Source organism: Lepidochelys kempii, chromosome 20, assembly GCF_965140285.1.
Source record: "Lepidochelys kempii isolate rLepKem1 chromosome 20, rLepKem1.hap1, whole genome shotgun sequence".
NCBI lineage: Eukaryota > Metazoa > Chordata > Testudines > Cheloniidae > Lepidochelys > Lepidochelys kempii.
Genome location: NC_136399.1, coordinates 26881937 through 26906679, shown reverse-complemented (window position 1 = coordinate 26906679; position 24743 = coordinate 26881937). Strand labels below are relative to the sequence as shown.

Here is a 24743-nt window from a genome sequence, read left to right as displayed (position 1 = left end):
CAGTGTCTGGTTAATGTACAATGCAGCTTTCACAACAGGCCAATGCTCTGTTTTCCCTGCAAAGTTCCGGGCAAGCTGGGGGATAATATGGAGCAGAAGCAGCTACAAAATTTGCAAGAGACAAAAGCACCAGGATTTAGACTTACCTTTGCCTTTCCCTTTCCCCTTGCCCTTATTCCCAGATCTACGGGCATGGTTCGGAGGGTCTTCAAAGCTCTTGGTTTTTGCATTGTAAGCCTGCAAAGAGAAGGGGTTAATCCGGCACACGGACGTAAGGCTCCCACGTGCCCTATAGGACACGGGTACAGCTGGTGTTCGCGAGTTTCAGGGGACGCTGCCTTCGTGAGGACTACGTTGCTTCACTTCATGTAGGGCAGAGCCAGAATCCACCCACCCCCTTTGTCAAAACCTGGTGGTCGCAAGCCCCCATGTGATCCTGCAAACTGCCCACTGTAAGCAGATCGGGCCCTCATCTCCACAGCGAAGCAATCCTCTTCGGGAACTGTGACGCGCTTCTGCCGGCTCTTGGAGAGAGGGCTCTCTTATGCTTCTCTCTAGACTCCCCCGAGAACAGCTCACGTGCCTCGCTGGCCTGCTCAAGACAGACGGGGCCGCTTCCCTTTCAGAAAAGCTTGGCAGAGTCAAGCAGCGCAGTGTTTGATAAGTGCCTGTCACCACTGCAAGAGACGCTCATTGTACCCAGCACCACGCTCCCCTGGCAGGTAGAAAGAGTTCCTGAGACTTGTGATGAAGAATGATTTGGAGCATGTGTCCCAGAACTTGGATACTGATGTTTACGACGTGCAAGTCAGTTCTAGCAACGCCTCACATCACCTGCTCGGTTAGCTACAGCCACCCACCCCGCCCCAGTGCGTCTCCAAGCAGAGCTGTGCCCACCACGAGCGGTTACCTCAAGGAAGTAGAAACGGTCCGACCCGCTGGCAGAATAGTCCTGAATACATTCCGTCAGGTCCTCTCCGTACTCCACCGCACAGCGTCCCTGCACGGCCTTGAAGTCCAGTGTCACTTCTTCATCACTCCAGTACAGCAGGTTGATGTCCGAGTGGTAACTTGCTTTCATGGACTTGTGGGTGTTCTCAGGCCTGCAGCAGACAGATCACTTTCACTAGGGAGCATGCTTGGGAGGTCGGGGGGCGGGGGGAATAGGAAAGAGACTGTGCATTATACCCTTGCTTCCCCCTCGCACACTGCCTGCATCCCAACATCCACTGCGTTAAGCCTGTCCCCTTAGAGAAGACAGACAGGAACGCTCACCCAAATCTCTCCTACCCCGTAGCTCATCCTGCTGGAGAAGTTAGATTCGTTCTGATAAACAAAGCAGCTGGTTTGTTATCCCAGCAGGACACACAAGGAGGTGGGAGTAGCTCTTGATGGATGACCAGAGTGTGGGCTGAGAGGAAAGCGAGGAACACTGCAGAGCTGGGTAGGCCTGAATGGAGCATCGGGTTAGGGTATGTCTACACTGCAGCTGGGAGAGTGCTTCCCACCTCCGACAGACAGACGCTAGCTTTGCTCAGACTAGCATGCTAAAAACAGCCGCGTCGCTGGGCGTAGCATAGGAGCGGCTCGGGCTAGCCACTGGAGTACGTGCCCTGGGGAGGTTTGGACGCGGGCAGCCGCCCGCCCAAGCTATCCCTGGCCGCAGAGCTAGCGCGTCTGTCTGGCCGAGCTAGGGAGCAGCCTCCTAGCTGAGTGCAGACGGACCCCAGGGAAAGTTCCCCTTTGTCTGCGCGGCACACTGGCTTTGCTTTGGGGACAGGGTGGAGAAGGCCCCTGCTCCTGCGGCTCCTCCCCAAACGGACCTTACGGAGGCTCCGCCCGCGCCCAGCCCCAGCTCACCTGTAGAACTTGTAGAGCCGAAGCTTGATGTCGGCTTCGTTGGGCTTGCCATTGCTGCGCATGCTGCAAAAGATCTCCTTGATGCGGCCCACGCGGTATGGCTCCGGGGCGTCCTGGTTGCTGCCCTTGATGTACTCGGAGGACTTGCGGTAGTGCTCTGGGTACAGCTCCTCATCCACCGCCTCCTTCTTGGGGCGCTTGGCTGGGCTGGCCAGCTTCATGCTGGGGTGGGGGGGAGCGGAGCAGGGGGTAAGAGGTGCTAACACGGACGCCCGGGCTGCCCACCGACCCACCCTTCAGGGGACAACCCAACGCAACCCCCCGAAGCGCCCCCGGCCTGGCAGCGACTCTGCTTTCTGAACCAGGGGGCTGTTCTCCAATTCAGGAGCCCCTCCGACAAGGCAGAGAGCCTGCCTGCAGCAGGGAGGTACGCGATCCCCTGCATGTGCGGCCCCTGCATTTTCTGAGGCGCGGCAAAGCCCCGATGCTGCCGGGATACGCGTCTCCTGAATTGCCAGCGTGTCTCAGGTGCAGCACGCTCTCTAGCCCAGCGTCCCGTCTCTGACCAGGTGCTTCACAGGAAGGTGCAAGACTTGTGCCAGTCAGTCTACAGAACCAGGTTACCCGAGTGTCAGCCAAACCAGCACCGTGTCTGGCTACTATATCCCCCTGCCCCCAAAAGAAATTTTATTCCAACTCACCCTGCAATTGTAGTGGGTTTATACATCCATAAGCCAACTAAAGAAGCTCAACCTATGGAGTTTACCCAAGAAAAGATTAAGAGGTGACCTGATCCCAGGCTACAAGTGGCTACTTGGGGAGAGATTAGGACAGTGGAGGGCTCCTTAGTCTAGTAAAAAAAGGCAGAATGAGACCCAGCGGCCAAAAGTTGAATCCAGACAAAAGTCAGACTAGAACTAAGGTGCAAATTTGTTTTTTTAAACAGGGAGGGCGATTAACCATGGGAACAACTTGCCCAAGGACAGGGTGGATATTCCATCACATATGCTCTTAAATCAAGACCAAGTTTCTTTCTGTAGAGACTGCTCTAGCCCAAACTCAGGGAAGGATCTCTGCGGGAGGTCGGACCAGATGATCATCACAGTCCATTCTGGTCTTAAAAATCTAGGAATCCATTTACAACTGGCTTGTTTGGTACTTAATTTATAGCTGAAGCAGACTGGCGTGTTCTCCGTTATGGGAGATACTGAAGATGACTCTGCCATGGGGGCTGTGAATAAACCCTGCTGAGAAGGGACACCCCCTGCTCACTTGGCAAGAACCAACCTGAAGGAGAAAGCCTCTGGCAGCAGGAAGACGCCATCTCCTATCCTGTACTGCACTCCGTTCTTTGTCGCCAGGCCGTAAAACATCTTCCCGTCCACCTCTTCTTGAGGCTCCATGACTTTGAGTATTTCCTTCTGCCTCACCTCGTCCAAGCGAGCGCAGCTCATACAGAACCTGTGGGGAAAGGAGAGAGCTTGGAGCTGGATGCAAAAGGCGGCTGGACCACGAGCAGAGGTTGCATGGGCCCATCTGCTGTAAATTGCCATTTGTTTGGCCTCCAAGCTCTTGGGGGCAGGGGCTGCCTCTGTTGTATACACAGCACCTAACACAATGGGGGCCTGATCCCTGCAAGACAAGCACCACACCTGCTGGTTTTCACACATATCCCCCACGGGCTTAAACAAACTGCTGTGGGGGAGAGTTGTTGGGGGGTGGGGGGGAGGGGGAGAGGGAGAGTGATTTAATCAGCACTCCTATTTGAGCCAAGAGAGAAGTTGAAAATACTACTAGATAAAATCATTCTTTCCCTGTGTATTAGCCCACAACATTCTTCCAATAAACTCCAAGTTACTGTTAGCACAGTCCCCCAGACCGCTGAGCTGAGCAGAGAAAACAGGAACCAGCCAGTTCACCCCAGTTCTTTTGAAGCTACTCTCCATGAGCAAAATCTGCCTGCCTTCAGCTGGGCAATAAACCGAGTACAGATAAACCAGAGCTCAGGTGAATCTAAACCCATCTCCAGAGAGAAGATGGAGCCTTTTGCTCCAGCCCAGCTAGAAGCTCCTGCCAGCCAGCCAGCCTCACGCACTCACTTGTACTTGTTGTCTTCCGAGGGCTGGGTCTTTGGAGGAGACTCGAACCTGGCATACTCTTGATCATACCACATTTGGTAGAAATAGGTTCTGCCATCGTCTTCCACCATCTTAATCTCCATGTCCAGCCCCCCCTGTGGGGAAAGACAAACTGTAGGGGCCCCGCAGCCAGGGGTCGAGCAGCTGGCCGGATCCCGCCGCCAGACAGAACCTTGTGACATACCCAGGATACTTAACAACCAAAAGTAGCATCACACGTGGGAGAAGGGAAGAACCTTTCCCCTTGCAAACTTCTCTGAAGGAAGTTACACAAACGGAGCCTGTGTAGAATTCCGAGAACGAGAGGAGCCAGGACGCCTGGGTTCTATTCCCTGCTGCGTGCCATTCGGCAAGGCACTTCCTCTCTCTGTGCCTCTGTTTCCCCTCCTACCCTTCATCTCTCTCATCTGTTTACACTGCAAGCTCCTCAGAAGAGGGACCATCTCTCACTGGCTGGGCATACAGCACCTCGACCTCATCTGGGGCCACTGAGAGCCACTAGGACACAAGCAATCTAGTCAGTTTCATCAGACAGCTGTTTTCTCCAAGCAGGAATTATACAAGGGGACACTAGCTCAATGACCAGCAGTGCACTTGAAGCATTTGCCACTTGCAGATGCCCCAAGATAAACAAACTAGGCCCTGCTTGCCTACATTCGGTACCGATCCACGCAGAGCTCTCCCGCTAGGCTAGCTTTCCCACAGGAGGCCCGCCAAGAGGACGGCACCACCCACCTCCAAGGCCCAGTTCTCCGAGGGAGCCTTGTAGACGACGTTCACTTTGCCGTGGATGTAGGACAGCTGCATGTCTTCGCACTCGTCCACCAGGAAGAGCTCCAATGAGTCCGAGGTCTTTCCCAGGACAGTGTCGATGCCCTGGCAGAACCAGTGGGCATGGAACATTTGCCCACTGCTGTCTTCCCACAGCGCAGTGACTCTGCAAGGGAAGGGCTTATGTTTTAGCACCACCCCCAGGCTTCCAAGGGAAAGAAGCTTTCCTAATTGCTGGACGGACTACAAAAGCTTCACCCTGAGCAGGCCGGGGCTAACAAGACCCCAGGCAGAGAAGGTTCAGGGGAGAGCTCTGGACTGGGACTCCGGAGACCTGGGTTCTCTTCCCAACTCTGCCACTGCCCTGCTGGATGACCGTGGGCAAGTCACCTCCCTTATCAGAGCCTGGGTTTCCCCTCCCACCTGTCTGTCCCGTGTATTTAGACCGAGCTCCTCGGGGCAGGTCTCTTACCACATGTCCATACATGCAGCTGCCAGCACAAGGGGACCCTGTTCTAGGCTGGGGCCTGTAGGACCCACCATCGCACAAATCAGTAACAGCAGAAACAGCCCCACTCAGACAGGGACCCCCCAAAATCAATGCAGGAAACACCCCTGTGTGATTGCTGCAGGACACGCACCGGCCCCTTCCGGCACATACTGCACGTTCATCCCCGGACCGCCACAAACCTGGCTAGGTACAGAGGCTTGGAGGGCTCGTCGGGGCTGACGGACACGCAGTCCCCCACCTCCAGGGTCTCGGAATCAATGCACACCTTCTGATAATAGTCCTTCTTCCCGTCGCGCTGCGGACAAAGGCTGGTTATTAAAACCGGCAGAAACCCCATTACCCAGTGTTTTCTCATTTCTCTCGTGGCATGTAGCTAGAGACCCTCCCCCTCCCTGCTGGACAGCGCCTGGAACCCAAGGGTGAGCGTGCTACGGGCCCCTCTCCATGCCCTCCCACAGAGCCTATGAGTGGACAGCCCCGGCTAAGGAGCCTTAGCGCTCTGGCTCCAGCAGCTCCTGCTTTTAGCTATAGAGGTCCCTGGCTCAGTCCCTGGTGTGCTGGCCATGAGGGCAGCCATCGCATGCGCGTTTGAGGGAGGTGGAGGGCTTTCATTAGCCTTCCGCTCTAGGCAGCCTCACTGAGCATCCCCGCTATGACCGCAGCAGAGCTCCTGGCTGGTGGGGCTGGAGAAGCCATGAACCCTGAGCCTCATCTGTTCCCAGAGACAGGGGGTTCTGGCCCCCGCATTGTAGCTACTCCTTGGCTACAGCCCAACCATCACGCAAGCCACCACCCCAGCCTGCAAACAACAGGGACTCGACACTTCCTGCGTGACGCTAGGTTTTAAAGGCCTTGAGCCTCGCAGAGACAAGGAAAGGTTCAGATTTAGGGTTAACCTTGACAGGCCCACAAACTCCCACTCAAATCTGCTCCCAGTACAGTGTGCTGGCAAAACAAACATACTAGCGTGGACAAAAGAGGTGCAGCTAAAAAGCCACAATTCCCCCAGGCGGCCCGTACATCGCAAACGCTCTCGCGCTCGTCACAGAGAAAAGGCATTAGACCTGCATGTCGGCTCTCTCTGCACCTTCCCTAAGCAGCATGCAAGTGGCGTTAGCTGCGCAAACACACAGGGCAGCAGATCCACGTCGATCAAGGAAAGCAGGAAAGTGAGGGCTGTTTGTCAGTGCTGAGTTAAAGGCCCAGCAATGGGGCACCAGCGAGAACCCTGCAGTTTCCCAGCTGGCAGGTTACCACAAGCCTAGGGTACACCCGCTGGGGAGATCTGCTCACGACATCGATGCCAGACAACGAGCCCTGTTACTGGGGTGGAAACATGCATTGCCAGTGAGACGTCTCCTCCAGCCCTACCTTGATTGGCTCGCCCACCCAGGAAATCCTGCTTTTATTCTGCTTCTTCTTCCTTCCCTGTAGCATTTTTTTAGGTGACGGCATTTCGGGAATGTTATCGTCCACCTCCTCGTCTTCATCTGCTTCTCGGACGGCCAGATTGGGGCACCTAGGGTGGGAGTGACAGTCCGTGCACCTGGTGACTGACAGGGCCTTCTTGGGCCACACACTCGGTCCTCACAGCTTGCCAGGGCAGGGTCGGCTCCTTCAACAGGCTCCCCAGTGCTTTGTCCAGCCCATCCCAACACCGGGGCTTCCACCGTCTCCCGTCGGAGATGCTGCTGCAGCCCCAGATTCCACCCCCGCACCCCGAGACTCCAACCATTATTCCCAGCTCCAGCCCAGCCCGCACTGTGACACGCTGCCGAAGCAAGTCTGCTGCGTCCTCCACGCTCACCCCCTTTGGAGACGGGCAGATTGTCCCCTCCCTGCCCCACTCAGTCCACTGCCAGTTCTGAAGTGGGAGAGGAGGGAATTTCACTCCCTTCTGTTCCGGTTTTACATACACATCACTATCTGGGTCTGGTCTGGCTTGATACAGAAAGGACCTGTCACCGAGATTAGCGTGCGTATTACATCCCTTCGTCACATCGACACAGAGCACAGCGGGTTCAATGTAATGAGAGCACATTTGAATGGCTAACGAGTATCCAGACTTACACCGGGAAAGCTCTCAAACTACCGAGCATTTTGGAAGGGCCATAAACTCTAGTGATTCAGGGCATGAGCTGAACTCTAGTGACTGGGGGTCGGGAGGGAATTTCCCCCAGGGGCAGGTTATCCCATCGCTGTCTGCTGCAGGGGATCTTGCACTATTGTCTGACACAGCCGGTGCTGGCCCTGCTGGAGACAGGAGACCAGACCAGACGGGCCCCTCCTCTGATACTACCCGGGATTGGAATGACCAGACAGGATCAGCTCTTGATTCTTTCCTGCCAGGAGACTGCTGACTCCCTGCACAGTCAAGTCCACTGCCCCCAGGAGTAGAGGAACCCCCTGCTTGGCCCCAAGCACCTATACCCCTGGGCTCTGCACTGCCCCCAGGCGCTCAGAACCACCTTCTGGGACAGTTACCTCCTCTGCAGGCAGGCCTGTTTGCTCCGGCCACTACCGCCAAACTTGATCATGTTCTGGCAGGCTTTGCACTTCCCACACTCGGGCTGCTGACAAACCTGCAGGAGGAGGAGAGAAAGGAGAAGGCTGAGTGCCTGTGAACGGTGGAGGAGCCGTAGGAGTAACTTGTCCCCGAGGACGTGGCGCTCTCAAGAGGAAGCAGGAGCTCAGCTCCGTCATGGCTTGCTCCTGACCACAGCCAACAGGAGACTGTGGGCATGAGCAAAACCCGTGGAAAGACTCACATTGACTAGAAGAGGCTTTGGAGCCAAGAGGGAGAGCCACATGTTGCTCCTTAGTATCCTCCTGCCACGGAGCAGCCCTGTCTGGCTTAGGAGGTGCCAAAGGGGCCTCCGGGAGAACCAGGCCTGAAGGAAAATTGCTTGGCCACCCTGAAAGTGCAGCAGAGCCTGCCCTGACACAGCACAGCTTCCTTCCTTTCCCCAGACAATTCTCGCCCTTAGCATGCTGCCATTTCTCAGGCTGCAGGGAAATGGACGCTTTGCCCCCAGAAAGGGGAACTTCACCCCGCTAAGCCTTTCCCCTCGGGGCACCACTTCCAGCCAGCCACACAGCCCAAGGGGCAGAGGGAAGCCAGCCAGCCTTGCCCATTCCCCAGCACTCTCCCCAGAGCTAGACAAGACTGATTCCCAGCATCCAGAGTCCCAAAGCCAGGGGTCAGACACAGCTCAGCTCTGACCCAACCTGCTGGTTACCTCACACACGCCGCAACGCCGGCGCTTCATGGTGTTCTCCTTGTCTTCCTCTCTCTCGTTCTTCTCGATCTGCTCCGAGAAGAAGGTGTCGAAGATCAGGTACACCAGCTTGGTTGTGGTGGCCTTGGTGGGCCCTTTGTCCTTGTCTATCTTGGTGGGATGCCGAATGGCCTGTCTCCTCGCGGCTCGCCTGGAACGGAGAGCAGCTCAGACACTATCCTCTGCAGCAGGGTCCCACACTGGTGGCATTACCCCCTCCCGCCACAGACCGGGACAGAAAAATTCTGGCTACGTGCAACGCCACTGACCACTCTCCTCACACACACACTCCCGCACACTTCTGCCAGCTGCAGCAAGCCGGCACAATACATGCTACAGCATCTCGTGATAAACCGTGTTGTAACTGTTGGCTTGGCAGTAAAAGCCCCTAACAGGCACTGAAAACGCACTCATAAGAGAGGGTCCGCACAATCCAGACTGATGACAGAAGGATCGCATGGGGAACTGAGGCCCAGAGATGCAGGGTTGCATGGGGGGGCCGGTGGCAGGGCTGGGAATGGACACCAGGACTCCTGGGTCCCGGCCCATTGTTTTAACCACCAGACCGCCCTGGCTCCCTAAACAGCAACGCAGAGGGGATTTTCTTTGCACCAGACTAGACTGGCTTAGGAAGCTGAGTATTTCTCCTTTCTAACCAAGCCCCTTACGGCAACTCACCCCGCGCAGGCATATAGATCCCTGAGGGTCTGTCTAGAGACAGGGAAGTTACCCCGGAACAAGGTAGGGCGTGAATTCAAAGTGGAATAGCGCTGGGCCGAGGCAAGGCCTGAGATGCAGTGCCTGCATAAGCCCCAACAGAGCATGGGCCAAGGGTGGCAGCAGCTGGAGGACGCCTCGCTGTGCTCCCACCCGCCTACCTCTTCCCCAGGGTGACCCCCGCGAGTTTAATCAGGTCTCTCATGCAGGGCGTGATGAGGACGGGCGGCTCGTCGCTGTCTCCGGCCTCGTCGTAGCTCTCCACCTGCTCCACCACAAACTGGGCATGCCGCAGCAGAGAGTCCTCCGTGAAGCGGTTGAAGTTCAGCCCAGCGGGCGGCACCGTTGTCTGGAGAGACGCAGCGGAGGGTCATGGGACATCCCCACATACAGCACCCGAGAGCACTGCAGCTCTACGCGCAACGGCACGGACGTTTTCACAGGTAGCCAGCGCCTCGGGTCCCTGGTTCTCAGACGCAGGGGCGCAGGCCACTCAGGGCGGACCCCCAAACTCGCCAATAGCGACTGAAAAGGCAGGCCTCTCACTCTCTCCGCGAGGCCCAGTGTCACCCTCATGCAGTGGGGATAGGGCAACACCACAGGTCACATCAGCTCTCAGACTAGGCCTGAGCACGGCCGAGGCCTTGTAGGAGAGCTGTGCGGACAAGCGGCATTCACCCTCACCGTACGGTGGAGCAGAGGGTAAGAACCGGAGGCAGAGCGCCACCCGCCAGAGGGGTTAGTAAAGAGAGACAAACCACAAGTAGAATAAAAGTCCATCTCCTCGCCTCTCACCCACACCCCGTTCAAGGGGGAGGAGCAGATGGACACACCCTAGGACAGACAGTGTCAAAGGCCCAAGAGTTCAGAGTCAACTAGTCCAGCAGTTCCCATAGCAGGACACATCCTGGAATCTTTCTGTCACTTCGCCAAGCACACCCTGCCATTTACACGGCCGTGACCCCTCGGCTCCTGTCCGCAGTGCCCCGGGGGCTGGGAACCTAACGGTGAGACCCTGCGAGTCAGAGGACGGGCAGGCCATGTCTCACCTCGATCTTGTTCAGCAAGTCCTCATAGCTGACATCGGGATTGTTCTGGAGGAATTCCACAACTATTTTACTCATGTAGATCTTCTCCTGCATTAACGCAAAGGTGGGAGCGTATTCCTCGCTGGGATCCATGAGAATGTAATCCGCAAAGGCTGAAGCAGAGAGAGATTGCCAGAGACAGTGACCGCAGGGGCTTTACGGAACAGGTTAGCAAACAGCTGAAAGGCCCAAATAAGCTAAGGAACGTGCGACGGGAAAAGTGTAAAGGACTCTCAGGAGCAGAGTCCTGTCAGTCCCGCAAGCATCTATGCACACTTCAATTCAAGAGTGGCTTAGCTCTGTTTAGCATCACCCTGTTCCTAATCGGGAGCATCCACATGATCTTTGGCAAGAGTTAAAAACCCCTCTCAAGTTACACTGGGGCAGCTGCGTATGGACAAGCCCAGAGTAAAATCAGCATTGCGTGGCTCGCGTAACAGGAGGGACCCCCCAGCATCAGCAATTAATTTGCAGCAACCCGCTTCGGTGGTTATCGAGTGCCTTGGCTCCCACTCCCCACCCCACAGCTTCGTACCCTCATGGGTACTCGAGTCTTTAACCCTCAGAACACAGGGATCTCACCAGCCCCGCAAGGGAGAAGCCCCCTGACAACCCCCAGTTTGCGGATCTACCTGTAGTGAAGCCAATCAAGGCTCTTTCTCCTCCGTCAAACCCAGTGATCCACCAAGCGTTTATGGGACCCAGTTTCTTGGCTCGGACACCACCTGAGCGGGGAAGAGCAAGGATGTTTCTTTCTCTCTCTCTCTCTCTCTCTCACACATACACCCACCCACCCCCACCCAGGAACACACCACAAGGGTTCGGATTTTGCTGCCCAGAGGCCAGATTCTCCATTGCCGCACACCATGCAGCCCTTGGCACCAGAGCAGAGTGGGTGAGAAGTGCGACCGGCTCACCGTGGGAGCGAACTGCACCCACTGCAGATCCCTGGGGAACCAGGCCCTCACACTGAGTTACTGGCCCAGATCAGAGGACAGCTGCTTTTAAAACACTTGCCATTAACAGGCTGTTGAACTTCTGTTCAGAATCAGCCCTGCCATGTGGACCCCACCCCAAGCATAACCGAGCAACGTCCTCCACGGCAGTAACCCAGCGCGAGCAACGTCACCTGAGAGGAGAGGTTGTTCCTCGCTCTGCCAGGACTCCACTGACAGCACAAAGGCCTTTGGACTGATCCTCAGGACACAGACTGAGAAAGTCCCAGGGTGCCAGGCAGGCCGGTGTCTGCCCCCAGCTCTGCGCCGAAAGACACTTACCATCTAGACAAGGGTTGTCGTCGTATATCGGTTTCACAGCACCACTGAAGTACAGTTCTATATTCCTCTCTATGAGGCCGGTGTCAAACGGGCACAAGTGACCCTTTTTGTCGTAGACGCTGTGCGAGAGAAGAGAAAGGAGGTTTCCCGATTGCTCGCTGTTCAACACCTCAAGGATGTCACACTTAATATTCAGCCTAAACCAGCACCCAGGGCTCCCTGCAAACAGCTCTGCATTTACACATCCTGTGTCGAACACGCTTCCCTTGACCAAGCAGGAACTGCAGGCCCGTGAACCAAGCTCCAGGCTACATGCCCGGGGAAGCAGTCTCACCGTCCAGAGTAGTGCTCAGGGCAGAACAAAGCCTCTCCACGTTGTGCAGAAGAGAGCGCGCGCCGCCCCTCCCCAGGGGTCTGATTTGCCCCAGGGGTTACAAACGCAGCACTGCCAAACTACTGATGCTGCAACAGCGCAAGAAGCCTTTACCTGAAGGAGGTCACTTTGTGCTGGGGCAAATCCTCGTAACTTTCAAACCCGTCTTCGTTGGCATCGAAAATGGACAAGCGCTCATCCGTCAGCATCTCCGGCTCCTCCAGCTGAGAAAGAGAGAGGGGCACGTTGGACCCGCACGCCCAGCGGCATGGCCACGTTTCTAAACCCAAGCGACGAGCCGCTTACCGCATTGTCGGGATCCCCCTGGAAGAACTTGAGATCGGGATCGTCCAGGTACTGTCTGCAGTCAACACACTTGGGAGGAGTGGTCTGCAAGGGAAACACCACAAGACATCAGGAGCTTTCCCCATTAACAGTTCTGCCATTTACCAGTCTCAGCCCTCCGTAAGAATCACTATATGTTCCCACGCTGACGGCCAGTCCTTATCTACCAGGAATCTGGAGCAGTAAAACAGTCCCCAGCGCCTCACACGGTGTCTAGGACCAGGTGTTTAGCAACTTCTCTGACCTGGCCAGGCGTGGCATGAGGAAGGGCTCGCTGCACCGACAACACACACATGCCCTCTTGGTACGTTTTGTTTGTGCTGTAAATGCTGCATTTAAAGATCACGCGGAGCCGTGAGTGACATGTGCGCTAGGGAGTATTTTTTCTGGACTCGCTGCCACTCCGGGCAGTCGAAAAGCTGTCAGCAGTGCTCGGACAGGGCCCAAGTGCTGACAAGAACAGGGAAAACCACTTACTTTAGCAGGCGGTGCGGTTTTAACCTGCGTAGCTTCCTCTTTTATCTCAGACCTGGGCACAAAATACATCAAGACAAGGAATGAAGGTATAGGGCAAAAAAGCCAACCGAGGCTATTCCACCACCCGCACACCTAGTGCTCTCAGCTGTTCGAGAGACCTGAATACACGCAAACGTTTCATTGCCGATGCCCCACAAATGTCCCGTTCTAGCTGAAGCGGTTTTGTGCTACAGGAAAGCACTGAACTCCTCACACACCATCCGCTCACAGATTCCAGCATGCCAGCCCTCGGCCCAGGAAGCAGAAGAAGCCCTTTTTCTGGTTCCGCTTAGCCCACTTTGAAAGCAGATTAAACCGGAAAAAGGCACTCTTATTCTGGAATAAAACCATCCACACAGAGAGATGTTCCGGCTGGTTTCCAAGTGCAGGCAAGCCTTTACACCAGTGTAAACAATCCCCGTACAAGGAAAGCTATGCCAGAATACCGCATTCACGCTTGGGGAGGGGGCTGCTGTACCGCTTTAACTATACCCGTAGAGTTAAATAATAATAATCCCTCGCTCTTCTTGAGTGCTTTGCATCCGCAGATCTCAAAGCACTTTACTAAACAGCTCAATCTCATCATCATCAGTATGTAGACAGGGAAACTGAGGCACAAAGAAATACAACTTTTGCATACAGACAAGCCCGAAGTTTCCTGCTTAACAGGACACCTGGGCATTGCTGAAAACGGTCCCCATGAGGCCCTTTCACAGCAACACTTCACAGCTGGAAGCACAAAAAAGGGATTCACGGAGCCAGACCCAATCACTCATCTCTATTTTCAGACGCTTTATAAATTAGTAAACTATCAGAGTAACATTTTTTCTTTCAGACACTAAATTGCTTCCATTTCTTTAGCATTTTCTCTGCCTCCCCACGTTTAGGGTGATGAAGTCCAACACGAACACGAAAACTCAGCGAGAAATCTTTTTGATTTTTTGTTTGGTCTTTTGCCACAACAGACCCCGTGACAAACTTCTGCAAAGAGAAACACACACGCACATACACAGATCGTAGCACTGGAAGGGACCTCGAGAGGTCATCTAGTCCATGCACACACAAGCCAGAACATTCTAACACCCGATTAAAGAAATTTTAGCTGCTCTTACCCTTCTTTGGTTTCAATTTTAATTCTCTTTTCATCTTGCTCCTTGAAGTAGAGGTAAAAGAAAGAAATGCATGTAAGAGCCCATCAGCTTTACAAACTAAGGAAATGGGAGTCGCAGCAGAAATAATATGCCTGACTATTCTTCCTTGACAGCCTAATGAGATGTCTGTTTAAGAATTTGTTTTCAAACATGCACCAGACGTACCCTCTCTTCTAGCTCTTCTTCCTCCTTTTCTGGATTCGTTTCCTGCTTCACTTCTCCGTTCACCTCATCCGATTTGCGTTTGTTGGATCTGTTGGATTTAAAGGTGAAAACCAACAGAAAGATCAATTCTTTGAAAGGAGCAAATGGCTTTTCAGAGAAGACCATGGCAAAATAGACCCAAACAGCACAGTCTGCCTGAAGTTTGTGAAAGGAGCTTTAATGGGCTGTCTAGGCACTGCCAATAGCAGCAGCTGCTGTTACAAAACTGATCGTGGAACAAGCTACAGCTAAGCTGTTCTGATCCACTACACCTTGGTTTTCTTAACTGTTTGCATTTTAGTAGCATCTAAAATCGGGGCCGCACTGGCCCAAGCTCTACACGAATACATGAGACAATTCCTGCCCAAACACACTCAACAATCTACACAGACAATGGGTAGGAGGGGAAAGAGGCAGAGAGGGGAGGTGACTTTGACCAGTGGAAGAGCCAGGACATAAGCCAGTTCTGCCAAGTCCCAGCCCGGAGACCTACCCACTAGCCCACACCACACCTCTGACCTTCATAGAGAGAACATCAGCTTCCTTCTCACCCTAATAAACGTAACTTAGTCTATCAAAATGAAACATTTATCAGCTGATATTACCATCACCCCAGCCATGGACCAGGACCCTGGGGTGTCAGGCACTGCACACTGGGTGTATTAGAGACGTGCCCATCGAGGACTGGGACCCCACTGTGCTAAGATATCTTGAGAATCTGTTGGGTGAGGTGTCCCTTTCTGAGCTTCAGGTCATTCCCCTGCTGGTTACAGGATGTGCAAATTAGAGGCTGTTAGATTGTCATGGACCTGCAAATATTAGGATCCACCTTGTTAGCCCACTGGGAATCTTTCACAAGAACTCGTACCAACTACTCAATGAGCCACCATGCAAAGAGAATAACGAAGAAGAGGGAGGACGCCAATGAACTGTTAAGAGATTAAAAAAACACGTATACATCTCAAAACCAACAAAAATCGCTTGTGAAAGTCCAGCTGCACCAGGATTGCACAACCAGGAGCTGCAGGATGTACTGACCCTTTGGAAAACAGGGCGAGGATGGTTGGTTGCCTGCCAGAGCTCCGGGTAACTCTTGAGCTGGCTGGGGATTCTGTCCGAAGAAAAAGAGCAATCATTACTTTGCAGGGAGAAGAACTGTTGTCATTCATAGCTCGAGAAAAGCCCAGGCCCTGCGTCACTCAAGCATACTCACCAACGACCCTGAGGGCCCGATTTTCCTTTACTCCATACCAGCCTATGGGGCAGCAGCAGATTTGGGTCACTCCCCACCTCGAGGCTGTTCTAGCTCACACTTTGCTTCCCACGGGCCCCGGGGATGGACAGAATAGTCACAGGGCTGTGCACTCCAGCCATGCCCCCAACCAGCCCCCACCTCTGGGAACTGGACAGATACCAGCTCCACACCAACCAGGGAGGACCCTGTGCGCAGGGGGGATACTAGAGGTCTGCTTCCACCTGCTCTGAAGCCAGAGCCGCACAGAAGGGCCTCAGCAAAGCTGAGAATTTGGCCATCAACGTCTGACACCAGCCATTCCTGCGCCATGTGCTCGAGCACTCCCCTGTGCCCAAGTGGAGAAATGCGGCTATGCCACATTCCTTCCGACACATCAAACCGGAGCACAGCTCCTGCCCGCCTCCCATTCTTTAACTGGCAGGGATAAGCGCCTCTGCTGTGCTAAAGAGCTCTGGCAATATACCACCCAGCATTTAATCGGAGCAGTTTGCTTCCAAAGCTCCTGCGCAACAGAGATTTCTGCTTATTTTTTATTTGCTTTAGGAGTGAACAGAGCAAGACCAGGAGGTTATGAAACCAAACATTACAGGGCAGCATGTCTCTTGCCCCCAGGAGTCTGACCCTCTGCATTGCAGCAGGGTACAGCAAGTGGGGTGAGGTTGCTATTGGATGCCAAGGAGAAATTTGTACCCACTTCTACACCGAGAGGTGCCTACAGCCAAGCAGGCTTTTACATGAGCCCAAGGAAGAGCTCCCAAGGGGCGCGGCGAGCATGCAAACTAGCTGGCCATCCCGCCCAGGCAGCCACAAAGGGGAGTTTGCTAGCCAAGCCATTCCCTCTAAGCCTCCCCAAGGGAAGTGGTGAGCCAGTCGTACTCAGGTGAAGCACTGAGGAGCGTTGGGTGAGGGGCAGCCCCATCTCAGCTGAGGGTCTAGAAAGGATTCAGTAAGGCTGCCCTGAATCAGCAAGGGAACTCCACTGCGAAGCGAGGCTCGAGGGGCAGAACCCGCAGACCCTGTCTCGGTTGCTAGGGCAGCACAATGCCAGCTCATTACTTTTGTTCTCGCCATTGGATTTGCTCCTCCTGGCTTTGCGGGTTTTTGACATGGTTGCCGATGACGAGGAGGATGCCACAGCTTCCTCCGTCTCCATAGCGCTGTCCTCTTCCCCCTCGTGACCAGCTCTCTCTGAGTCCTCGTCACTGCCGTAGGCGCCATTCTCAGAGCACCCGTTGGATTTCTGGCCGAGCGCTGAGGCGTCCCCATTCTCCACGGACAGCTCTTTGCTGAGCAAGGCTTTCACCCTGGCCAGGTACCCCTCCTACAGGAGCAAGGCACAGTTACAACACAGGACTACCACAAAGCTCCCCAGTTACCCTTTGGCCCTCCAAGGGCTGAATCCAACACATACCCCACCCTGGCCACAGGCCGCGGTCCTGCCCCTGCTTGGGTGGCAGCAGGCTTCAGAGTTAAGATGAATGGGGCAATTCACACTCCTTGTAGCTATTGGCTGTTTCAGGCTGCCTGCAGACTCAGACAGACATCTGTTATACTCGGTTCATATTTTCAGGTTTATCTACCTTTTTTTTTTTTTTTTAAATAAAATCAGAGATTCTGAGCCATCACTTGACTACAGAAGCCAGGGCCCCCAGGCAGGAACCTTGAGCGCCTATGTCTTGGTCCCTCCTTCCCATGTATGCAGGCAGGCAGGGGTGCGTGTACGCACGCACACACATGGAAGGAAGAGAAGCTGTGTTCAATGCCCCACCTCCGACAGCTCCTCTCTGTGCAGCTTGGTCTCGAGGTCACTCAGCTGATTCTGTGCATCTGCTTGTAGGAAGCCATGGACCAGACTCAGCTTCTCCTTCACGCACTCCTGAGGGGACAAGGAGCAGGAGCGTGTGCTACAAGCAACCAGCTTGCGGCCAGTTCCCCCAGCCGCACAGACACCGGTTGCTCCCATGCCTTTCCTTCTGGGCACACGCAGCTTCTGCGACCCGAAGCTCATGGTGGAAGAGAAGGAGCCAGCCTATTACTGAGAACTGGGCTGCCTTACTGCCGTATGCAGGGACACCCTCCTTCACTACAATAGCGGAGAGCAGCCTTGGTGTTTCATAGCAATATTGCCAGAGGAGTTGCTAGGCTGGGCCAGAGCAGAGGCCAGCACCAGCTGTGCCAGAAGATGGTGCATGAAGCCCTGGGAGAGACAGTAAGGGGGGGGGTTCCCCTCCTGACCCCAGTAGTTAAGAGGTCCAAACCTACGCTCTGAGCAGCAGCGTTTATGGCCCTTCCAGAACACCTGGTTATCCCAATAATATTTACTCTTGCTCAGGGGTTTACAGCTGCAATATCCCTAATGCAGAGATCATTACCAATGCAGCCTCCAGACGCAACCTGTGGGCAGCATATTCTCTGCTCAGCCACGCCTTTGCGAAATCCACCCTGCCCTGGGGCATGTCGACCCTCATCTGAGCCTCCTGGGAACCCTCCCGCCCCCTACAAGCTTCTTGCCACTGTGGCGCATCCCCAGGATTAATGGTGCAGGCCGAGTTTCCAGCCTCCTCTTACCCAGCTCTGTAGTGAAGTCACGAAGCCCAGTTTGTGACATGACAGCAGTTTCTATGGAAACGGACTGATAGAATAAATACAGGCTATGACCTCACTGCAGGAGCATGTATCTGAGGAGCCGGGAGCGGATGAGCGAGAGAGGCTCTTACTGAAACAAGTCTGCAGCGTTCACCGCTCTGCTCCGGTGGGGCAATCGGCGGCTTCCCTTCTCACCAAGTTTTCCTAGCTCCTTATTAAGTTGGACTCCAGAGCCAGCCCCCCAGCAATGGGGCATTTATCACGCTGATTTTCAGTACGAGGGCAGGGTGAGCAGTACGACCCAGCTGGGAGGGCATGGGCCTGGGACTCAGGACACCTGGGTTCTCTTCCTAGCCCTGCCACTGACCTGCTGGGTGCCATTGGGCAAGTCTCTTCCCCTCCCAGCCCTTGTCTACTTAGACTGAGCTCTTCAAGGTGCGAGGCTCTGCAGGGATGGGACTAGAACCCAGGTCTGCGGGATGCAGGAAGGCCAGCGCCTCCATGTCACCACCTGGCAGCCACCATCTGCTTGTGGACATGACCACATGGACCTTGCAGAGATGAAGACTACAGGAAATACCGCCTCGGAAGACCAGACTGACAGCTTCCCTTGCAGTACCGATTGGTCCGGGGGAGTTCCAGGAAGCAGCCGTGCAACGAGCAGGACCCTCGGCTTCCACTACTGAACTTGGGACTCCGGTCCCGAGCCCTGGCTTTGGTACTTGGACTCTAACATCACCTTTGCCCCCAGGTTTTGGTACTTGAACTCGGACCCTGACTTTTCTCCTCCATCTCTGGCTTCCTTGCCACCCGCTGGCATCAGTACTTGGACCCTGACCCCAGTCCTGAACTCCGGCTAGCACTCTTAGGCGCCAGCCCCGGGTCTGACCCTTGACATAGGCCCCTGGTCTCCGAAACCAGCCCTGACCGCTAGGCCTGACTAGCCAAACCCTTGTTGCGACCCAGGGCAGGGACCCTCTCTCACTATGTCTGTGCAGCACCAGGCACAAAGGGCCTGACCTCAGTTGCGCCTCTGGGACCTTCTGTAATACAAACAGACAATGCAACTGAGGCCCCAGAAGCTGCCATGCCACACCAATGAATCACACTTTTAAGCCAGACTTCAGAGAGGACATGACTCTTGGGCCAAGTATGCAGGATACAGCTGAGAAATCAGCTAAACTCCACTGAAGTCACTTCTGCAAATTAACACTGCTTGGCAGGCCTGACTAAGATACACAGGCAAATTCAGGAGGACAGAAACACCTTATGAAATACCCACTGCGTGGCTGCAGAGCAGGAATACTGTTGTACAGAAGGGCACTGGGGAGCAGCACCAGAATAAAAGCCATGTGTGCGCAGTACCAAAAGCCCCTTTCATGAAAGTTACAATTCAAGACAGTCCATAAAAGTGTGGGTGCCTCTTTGGAAACGCGTTGATCAGCAGAAATGGGCAGTGCACCAAGAATCGAAAGAGAACCTTACCTTCTCACTCAGCCCATCTTCCTCCTTCTCCAAGTCTTGGAGCCTGCAAGAGAATTGTGACTTGTTATAGTTTCTTTCCCCACTTGCAACGCAACAAGGTAACCATTGGGACATTTCCTTTGCGTCCCCAACTAGAAACAGGGGAAGGGGTACAGTTTCTATGGCCTCCCACTGCAGGAAAGGGATGGGAAAGGTCTCTGGCATAGTGGATGGTGACACTGGAAGTGCAAGCTCAACAGATACCGGCTTGCGGACAGTTTTCAAAAGCCACTACGTGACTTCAGAGCCCTTGGAAGCCAGCATCTCTTGGAAAGCTGTTAGGGCTCGGAACAACTTAGAGAGTCTAAGCCGCTTTTCAAACTTTTCCCCTGCAAAACAAAGAGCGATAGTAAATTCTAGGGCTGGGATTGCAATGCCTCACTTCCCTTGGCTTCTGGGAAAATCCCAGCTCAAGCAACAAATGGAAAGGTCCCTTCAGCTGCCCACACAAAAGCAAGGGAAAGGGGCTTGGCCTCCCGGGATGCTCGCTAATCTCCAATGCAAGGGGTGTCTCATCACCCTCTCCTTTATGAGATGTGGCAGACCTGGTTCTAAGCAGCAAAGGCTGCCACAAGACTTCCATCCAGCGAGTGAGGCCCCACGACGGACAAGGTATATGCATCTGTCACCGAGATACTCTTCTAACGCTCTGGGAATGCTGCACCGGAGGGCCATGCTTTGGCTCCAGGTCTGCATGGATATCTCACTATTTACATAGCTGTCCCAATGCTCTGACAACATCGCTGCGTCCCTGACCACGCCGTGACTCACTGCCAAGGCCTCGCCTTATCGCAGCTCTTGCCAAGGACTGCACAAAACCCAACAGCTAAGGGCAAAGGATCAGAAATCCCTTGGCCATGCTCTAGAGGAGAACACACTCAGGAGACCCCGTCGGAGCACTTCCTCCTGCCTCGGCAAGCCTGGCTGTGTGGACGCTGTGGCGATGAGGCTCAGATACGGGCCTGGACAGAGCAGAACGGACGCAGGATAGCGTCTGGCCCTTGGGGAAAGCTCTCCGTCTGAGCCAGAGCCAAGCTGGGGATAGAAGAAATCCTTTTAGTGCTTCAGAGCAGAGAGGGGTCTCTCTCAATACGATGCATGGAGCCCGTGACAAGACACGGATTTCCGGAACAATGGTGACTTTCTAGAGGAGGGAGAACAGCGATGACTTTAGCCATACACTCACCGGCCACCAACTGACCCTACAGGACATTCCTTCGCACCAGAGACGCCAGAAACAGCCTCCGGTCCCTGGCCCAGCCAGTTCTTCGCAACCTTCAAATGGACGGCTCAGCACAATGTGTATTTCAACCCCAACTCTCCTCTTTCGCCTCTAGCTGCTGCCCGGGCATCAGTTGCCAAGCAATGCCATTGGCTGTCCTTTCATCAATTAAGAGTTAATTCCTAAGGTCAATGACTCATTACAGGCGCACACAGAGTTCAAATGAAATGAAATGGAGACACCAGGTCTCTGCCCAGACAGGGGAGAGGCTTATCAGGAGCCATTAGCAAAAACAAAGGAAAGACCATTTCCAGGAGAGGAGCCGCAATTCAGCAGTGCCCCAGCATTCCCTCCACATGCACAAACAGGCCTTGCAGAAGGACACGCAAACCTCCCCGAACTTTGGATTGCTTCTGTCACATACACATGCAAGAACACGACTGGACAGGGGCAGCTATACCAGGGAATGGCATAATTCCCCAACCCCATTGAGGAACAATCTCGCCCCTTGGAAGCGTCCCAGAGCACCGCCGCCAAGAGCCACTCCCTGGTTACCTAGGGCTGGCCCGCGTCCTGCAGAACACTACTGCTCAGCGACAAGACCCGTAGACGCAGACATGGGGCGTTTATTCCTGGTTCTGGGCACGTCATGTGGCGGGGTCCCACCACCCAAGCCCATCCTGCATTTACTGACACTGCAGCTAGCCTGTCTCCCTAACTTCACCTCATGTGCACCTACAGCAAGCTCTGGATGACTCGCAATCCAGCGCCCTCAGGGTACTGTTTCAGCTTCAGCGCCCCACCCACGGCGCATTGTATGGCAGGGTTTTCTTTAAGTTACAGGGACTGTTACTAGACCATGAGTAACTGAGTGCCTGTCAGTTTCTCTCAGTGCCCGCTCCATGGTTTGAGTTGCTAAGAAAGCCAGCTGGCTGTTGCTCCCACTAAGGCGCCCCAGCCCCCCCCCACAGCAGAATGCAAACGAAAGGCCTCATAAGCACAGGGGCTTTGAAAGCACCAGGCTAAGCAGCAGTACCAGGAATCAAAGCCATTCATTTCCCCCCACACACCTCGCAAAGCCTCACTACGCATTCTTCCTGCAGCTTCTCTTAACTGTAGGCAACTAGTCCAGATTCCCTTTGCTTCGTTAACCAGTATTTTAAGGGGAGGGGGGAGGACGGACCAATGGCACCGTAGCTAAACAGAGGAAAGTAGCTTCAGGCTGCCTGTGATCCATCTTTTTAGTTAAGGGTCTGACTCCAACATTTCTGCTCCCTTCCCAGATACTTCGGAAAATTGCTCCCACTATTGATAGGGAAGGTTGTTCTCAGGGTTGCACAGCCATGCTCAGCGGGCTCAGTTTGCTCTGGACAGCAAACCTTTAACCCAAGAGTCACAACTGGGCCAGCGCAGCCCCCCCACAATTCACCGAGTGCACCTGGATCGCTTTGTGGCCTGCTGGCGAAGCAACAAGACCAGCATACGCAGTCCTCTGAACCGTCTCCTCTTCTACTAAGCACGAGGCACCGCAAGAACAAGGGGGGAGACAGAAGCCGAGCGGAACGGACAATAGCAGTGAGGGACCTGGGTTAAATTCTCACAGGAAGTGCACACACGCCACGTGCTACACACAATCGCCGCCACAGGCCCTGCTACTGCTCGCTGCAGAGGAAAACAGGAGAGTTACGTTCTTCCAGACAGGAGGTCGGGCCGCAAGCAGCTCGACGCAAAATTAAGAAGGAAACAGATTCCCTCTTCTGCAGCCACCGCTGATGTTAATTGCACATCCCTGGCCTGGTTTGCTAACTAGAATATTGTACCCCCACCACACACCCTCCAGTCTGCAACCAGAGCCGCACACAGGCAGGGGTGGATTGGACAGCAGGATTGGGGCCCCAGAGAGTGACAAAGGGAAGCAGATTTAAGGGGCCTAGGAGAAGCACAGCGGATCTGACCAGCATCAAGAGAAGTCATTTATTTTAATGAACGAGCGTCCAGTCTGACCCCAGATCCAGAGCAGAACACACCCGCCTGGGCAGTTAATATCCTGCACACAGGCAGACCCTCCCAAAGGGGAAAACAGAGTCTCTGATCTCAGGAAGTAACAACCTGCAATTCTAAACCACTCAGCCCCATGCCTACTTGTTTGGTGGGGGTGCAGAGAGGGAGCGGGAGCGTTTTCTGGACTTTCTTTGGTTCCCTCTCCTCTCCCCTAATGGCCTGGGGAAAATAAAAAGAGCTTTATAGGGCCTTGGATACACTAGAGCCAGCAGACTTCTGCCCCGTCAGGCCGAACAGCTAACAGGAAACAGGTTCTTGGCGCCAAGGGGCTGCCCCATATATCAGATCCGCCCCCTGCTGAATCAGGGTCGTGCCAAGACAAAGGCAGTTGCCTAAGGGGTGAGGGTGGTAATAACGAGGAAGGTTAATTGCAGACGGGCAGGAGGGTACATTTCCTTTGGGAGCAGATTGGCCTGGCCAGAGCAGCAGGGAGCCCCAGGCAGCCCAGAGGCGCCGTAATGGAGGGCAGGGCGGTCCTGCCCGGCCCGTGGCACGTCATTTGCAGAAGGATGGGTGTCCATGGGCAGCTGGAGGATCACCTACCCTGGCCTCCTGCACAGCACAGGCAGCTGCCTGCTGCCCCCCAACCACATGCCCCCCACGTTCTGATCGGATGCTGGGCTCTCCTTCACTTCCTGTCCTAAACAGCTGCGTGTGTGGGGGACGCGGTGCTGGGAAGGAGAAAGACAAAGCAGCCTGGTGCCATACAGGGGTGGGGAAAACGGGATGGGGTCTAACCCCCCCTCCCATTTCCTGGATCCACCGTTATAGGCTCTGGGGCTCCCAGCAGGACAGGGGGCCCCAAGCACAGGACAAGGTGCAGGGAGGCAGGGCCAGATAAAATAACTCCTAAGACCCCCTGACGTAGCCCAGGGGGACGTGCCACCCCACGTGATTGGGGACCCCATTCGGGGGAGACACATGCTTCCCTCCCCGCCTCCGCTCCCCCCTCCCAGGCCGGGGCTCAGCCCCTGGGGGCAAACACACCCGGCCCCCCAACCCGGGGTCTGTCAGCCGCAGGGGGCAAAGCTCAGCAGGGCTCACCCCATGCACTAGCCCAAGGGGTGGCCTAAGTTTGTGGGGACCAGACTCCAATGGGGGAACCCCCAGCCCCCCAATAGCCTCCCCACAGCACCGGTCTGTAGGGGGCCACTGCCCTCTTGAGGGGGGAATCAGACCTCAATGTGCGGGGTCTGTGGGGGAGAACCTGACTAGGGTGGCCGCACGGGCGGGGACTGGAGGAGAGGGGTCTCGGACCGGGGGGCACTTAGACTGGGGGAGGACCGGACAGGGAGGTGCAGGGGGTGTCTCGGACGGTGGGGACCAGACAGGGGCACTGGGGGGGTGTCTAGGACCGGGGGGACTGGACGGGGGTGCCTCGGACCAGATAGGGGGTGCGTGGTGGGGTCACAGACCGCGCGGACAGGATGGCGGGTGCGGATGGGGTGTCTCGGACCAGATGTGGGGCCTCGGACCAGACGGGAACTGTATGGGGGTCCAGGGGGCCTTGGACCGGATGGGGGGGGGACCAGCTCAGACCGGGGGTACCGGACCAGGGGTGCAGGGGGCTCGGACCGGACGGGGGCTTGGACCGGGGGACCGGAGGGAGGGTGGCTCGGACCAGACGGGGAGCGCATGGGGGGGTGGCTCGGACCGGACAGGGGCACGGGGTGTGTGTGTGTCTCAGACCGGACGGAGACCAGTCGGGGGCGCGAGGTGTCTCAGACCGGGGTGGGTGCGGGGGTCCCCCATTGGAATCTGGTCCCCACAGTGTGTGGCTCGGACCGGACAGGGGGCGGCTCGGACCGGACGGGGGGCGGCTCGGACCGGACGGGGGGGCAGACCAGGGTGTCTCGGACCGGACGG

At 55.2% G+C, this 24743-nt stretch overlaps 1 protein-coding gene across 8 annotated transcripts in view; it reads right to left on the bottom strand.

Annotated features, from left to right (window-relative positions):
- The window catches only part of DNMT1 (DNA methyltransferase 1), a 32881-nt gene that overhangs the window by 6285 nt on the left and 1853 nt on the right, over positions 1-24743 (bottom strand). For 3 of the 8 annotated variants that reach the window (XM_073319026.1, XM_073319025.2, XM_073319028.2), the window contains exons 2-24: positions 19556-19598; positions 17253-17360; positions 16541-16805; positions 15268-15340; positions 14191-14278; positions 13987-14027; positions 12836-12887; positions 12320-12403; positions 12128-12237; positions 11641-11759; positions 10996-11088; positions 10325-10476; positions 9437-9624; positions 8520-8709; positions 7765-7862; positions 6652-6799; positions 5460-5575; positions 4734-4935; positions 3960-4093; positions 3148-3321; positions 1861-2082; positions 911-1103; positions 147-237 (exon numbers count right to left, since the gene is read on the bottom strand). In XM_073319026.1, coding sequence (XP_073175127.1) covers positions 147-237; positions 911-1103; positions 1861-2082; positions 3148-3321; positions 3960-4093; positions 4734-4935; positions 5460-5575; positions 6652-6799; positions 7765-7862; positions 8520-8709; positions 9437-9624; positions 10325-10476; positions 10996-11088; positions 11641-11759; positions 12128-12237; positions 12320-12403; positions 12836-12887; positions 13987-14027; positions 14191-14278; positions 15268-15340; positions 16541-16805; positions 17253-17360; positions 19556-19598 — 2984 coding nt within the window. Of the gene's footprint in view, positions 1-146; positions 238-910; positions 1104-1860; positions 2083-3147; positions 3322-3959; positions 4094-4733; positions 4936-5459; positions 5576-6651; positions 6800-7764; positions 7863-8519; positions 8710-9436; positions 9625-10324; positions 10477-10995; positions 11089-11640; positions 11760-12127; positions 12238-12319; positions 12404-12835; positions 12888-13986; positions 14028-14190; positions 14279-15267; positions 15341-16540; positions 16806-17252; positions 17361-19555; positions 19599-22254; positions 22409-23420; positions 23492-24743 lie in introns of those variants that run through there. The other 5 variants (XM_073319020.2, XM_073319023.1, XM_073319022.2 and 2 more) reach the window with 4 other exon arrangements.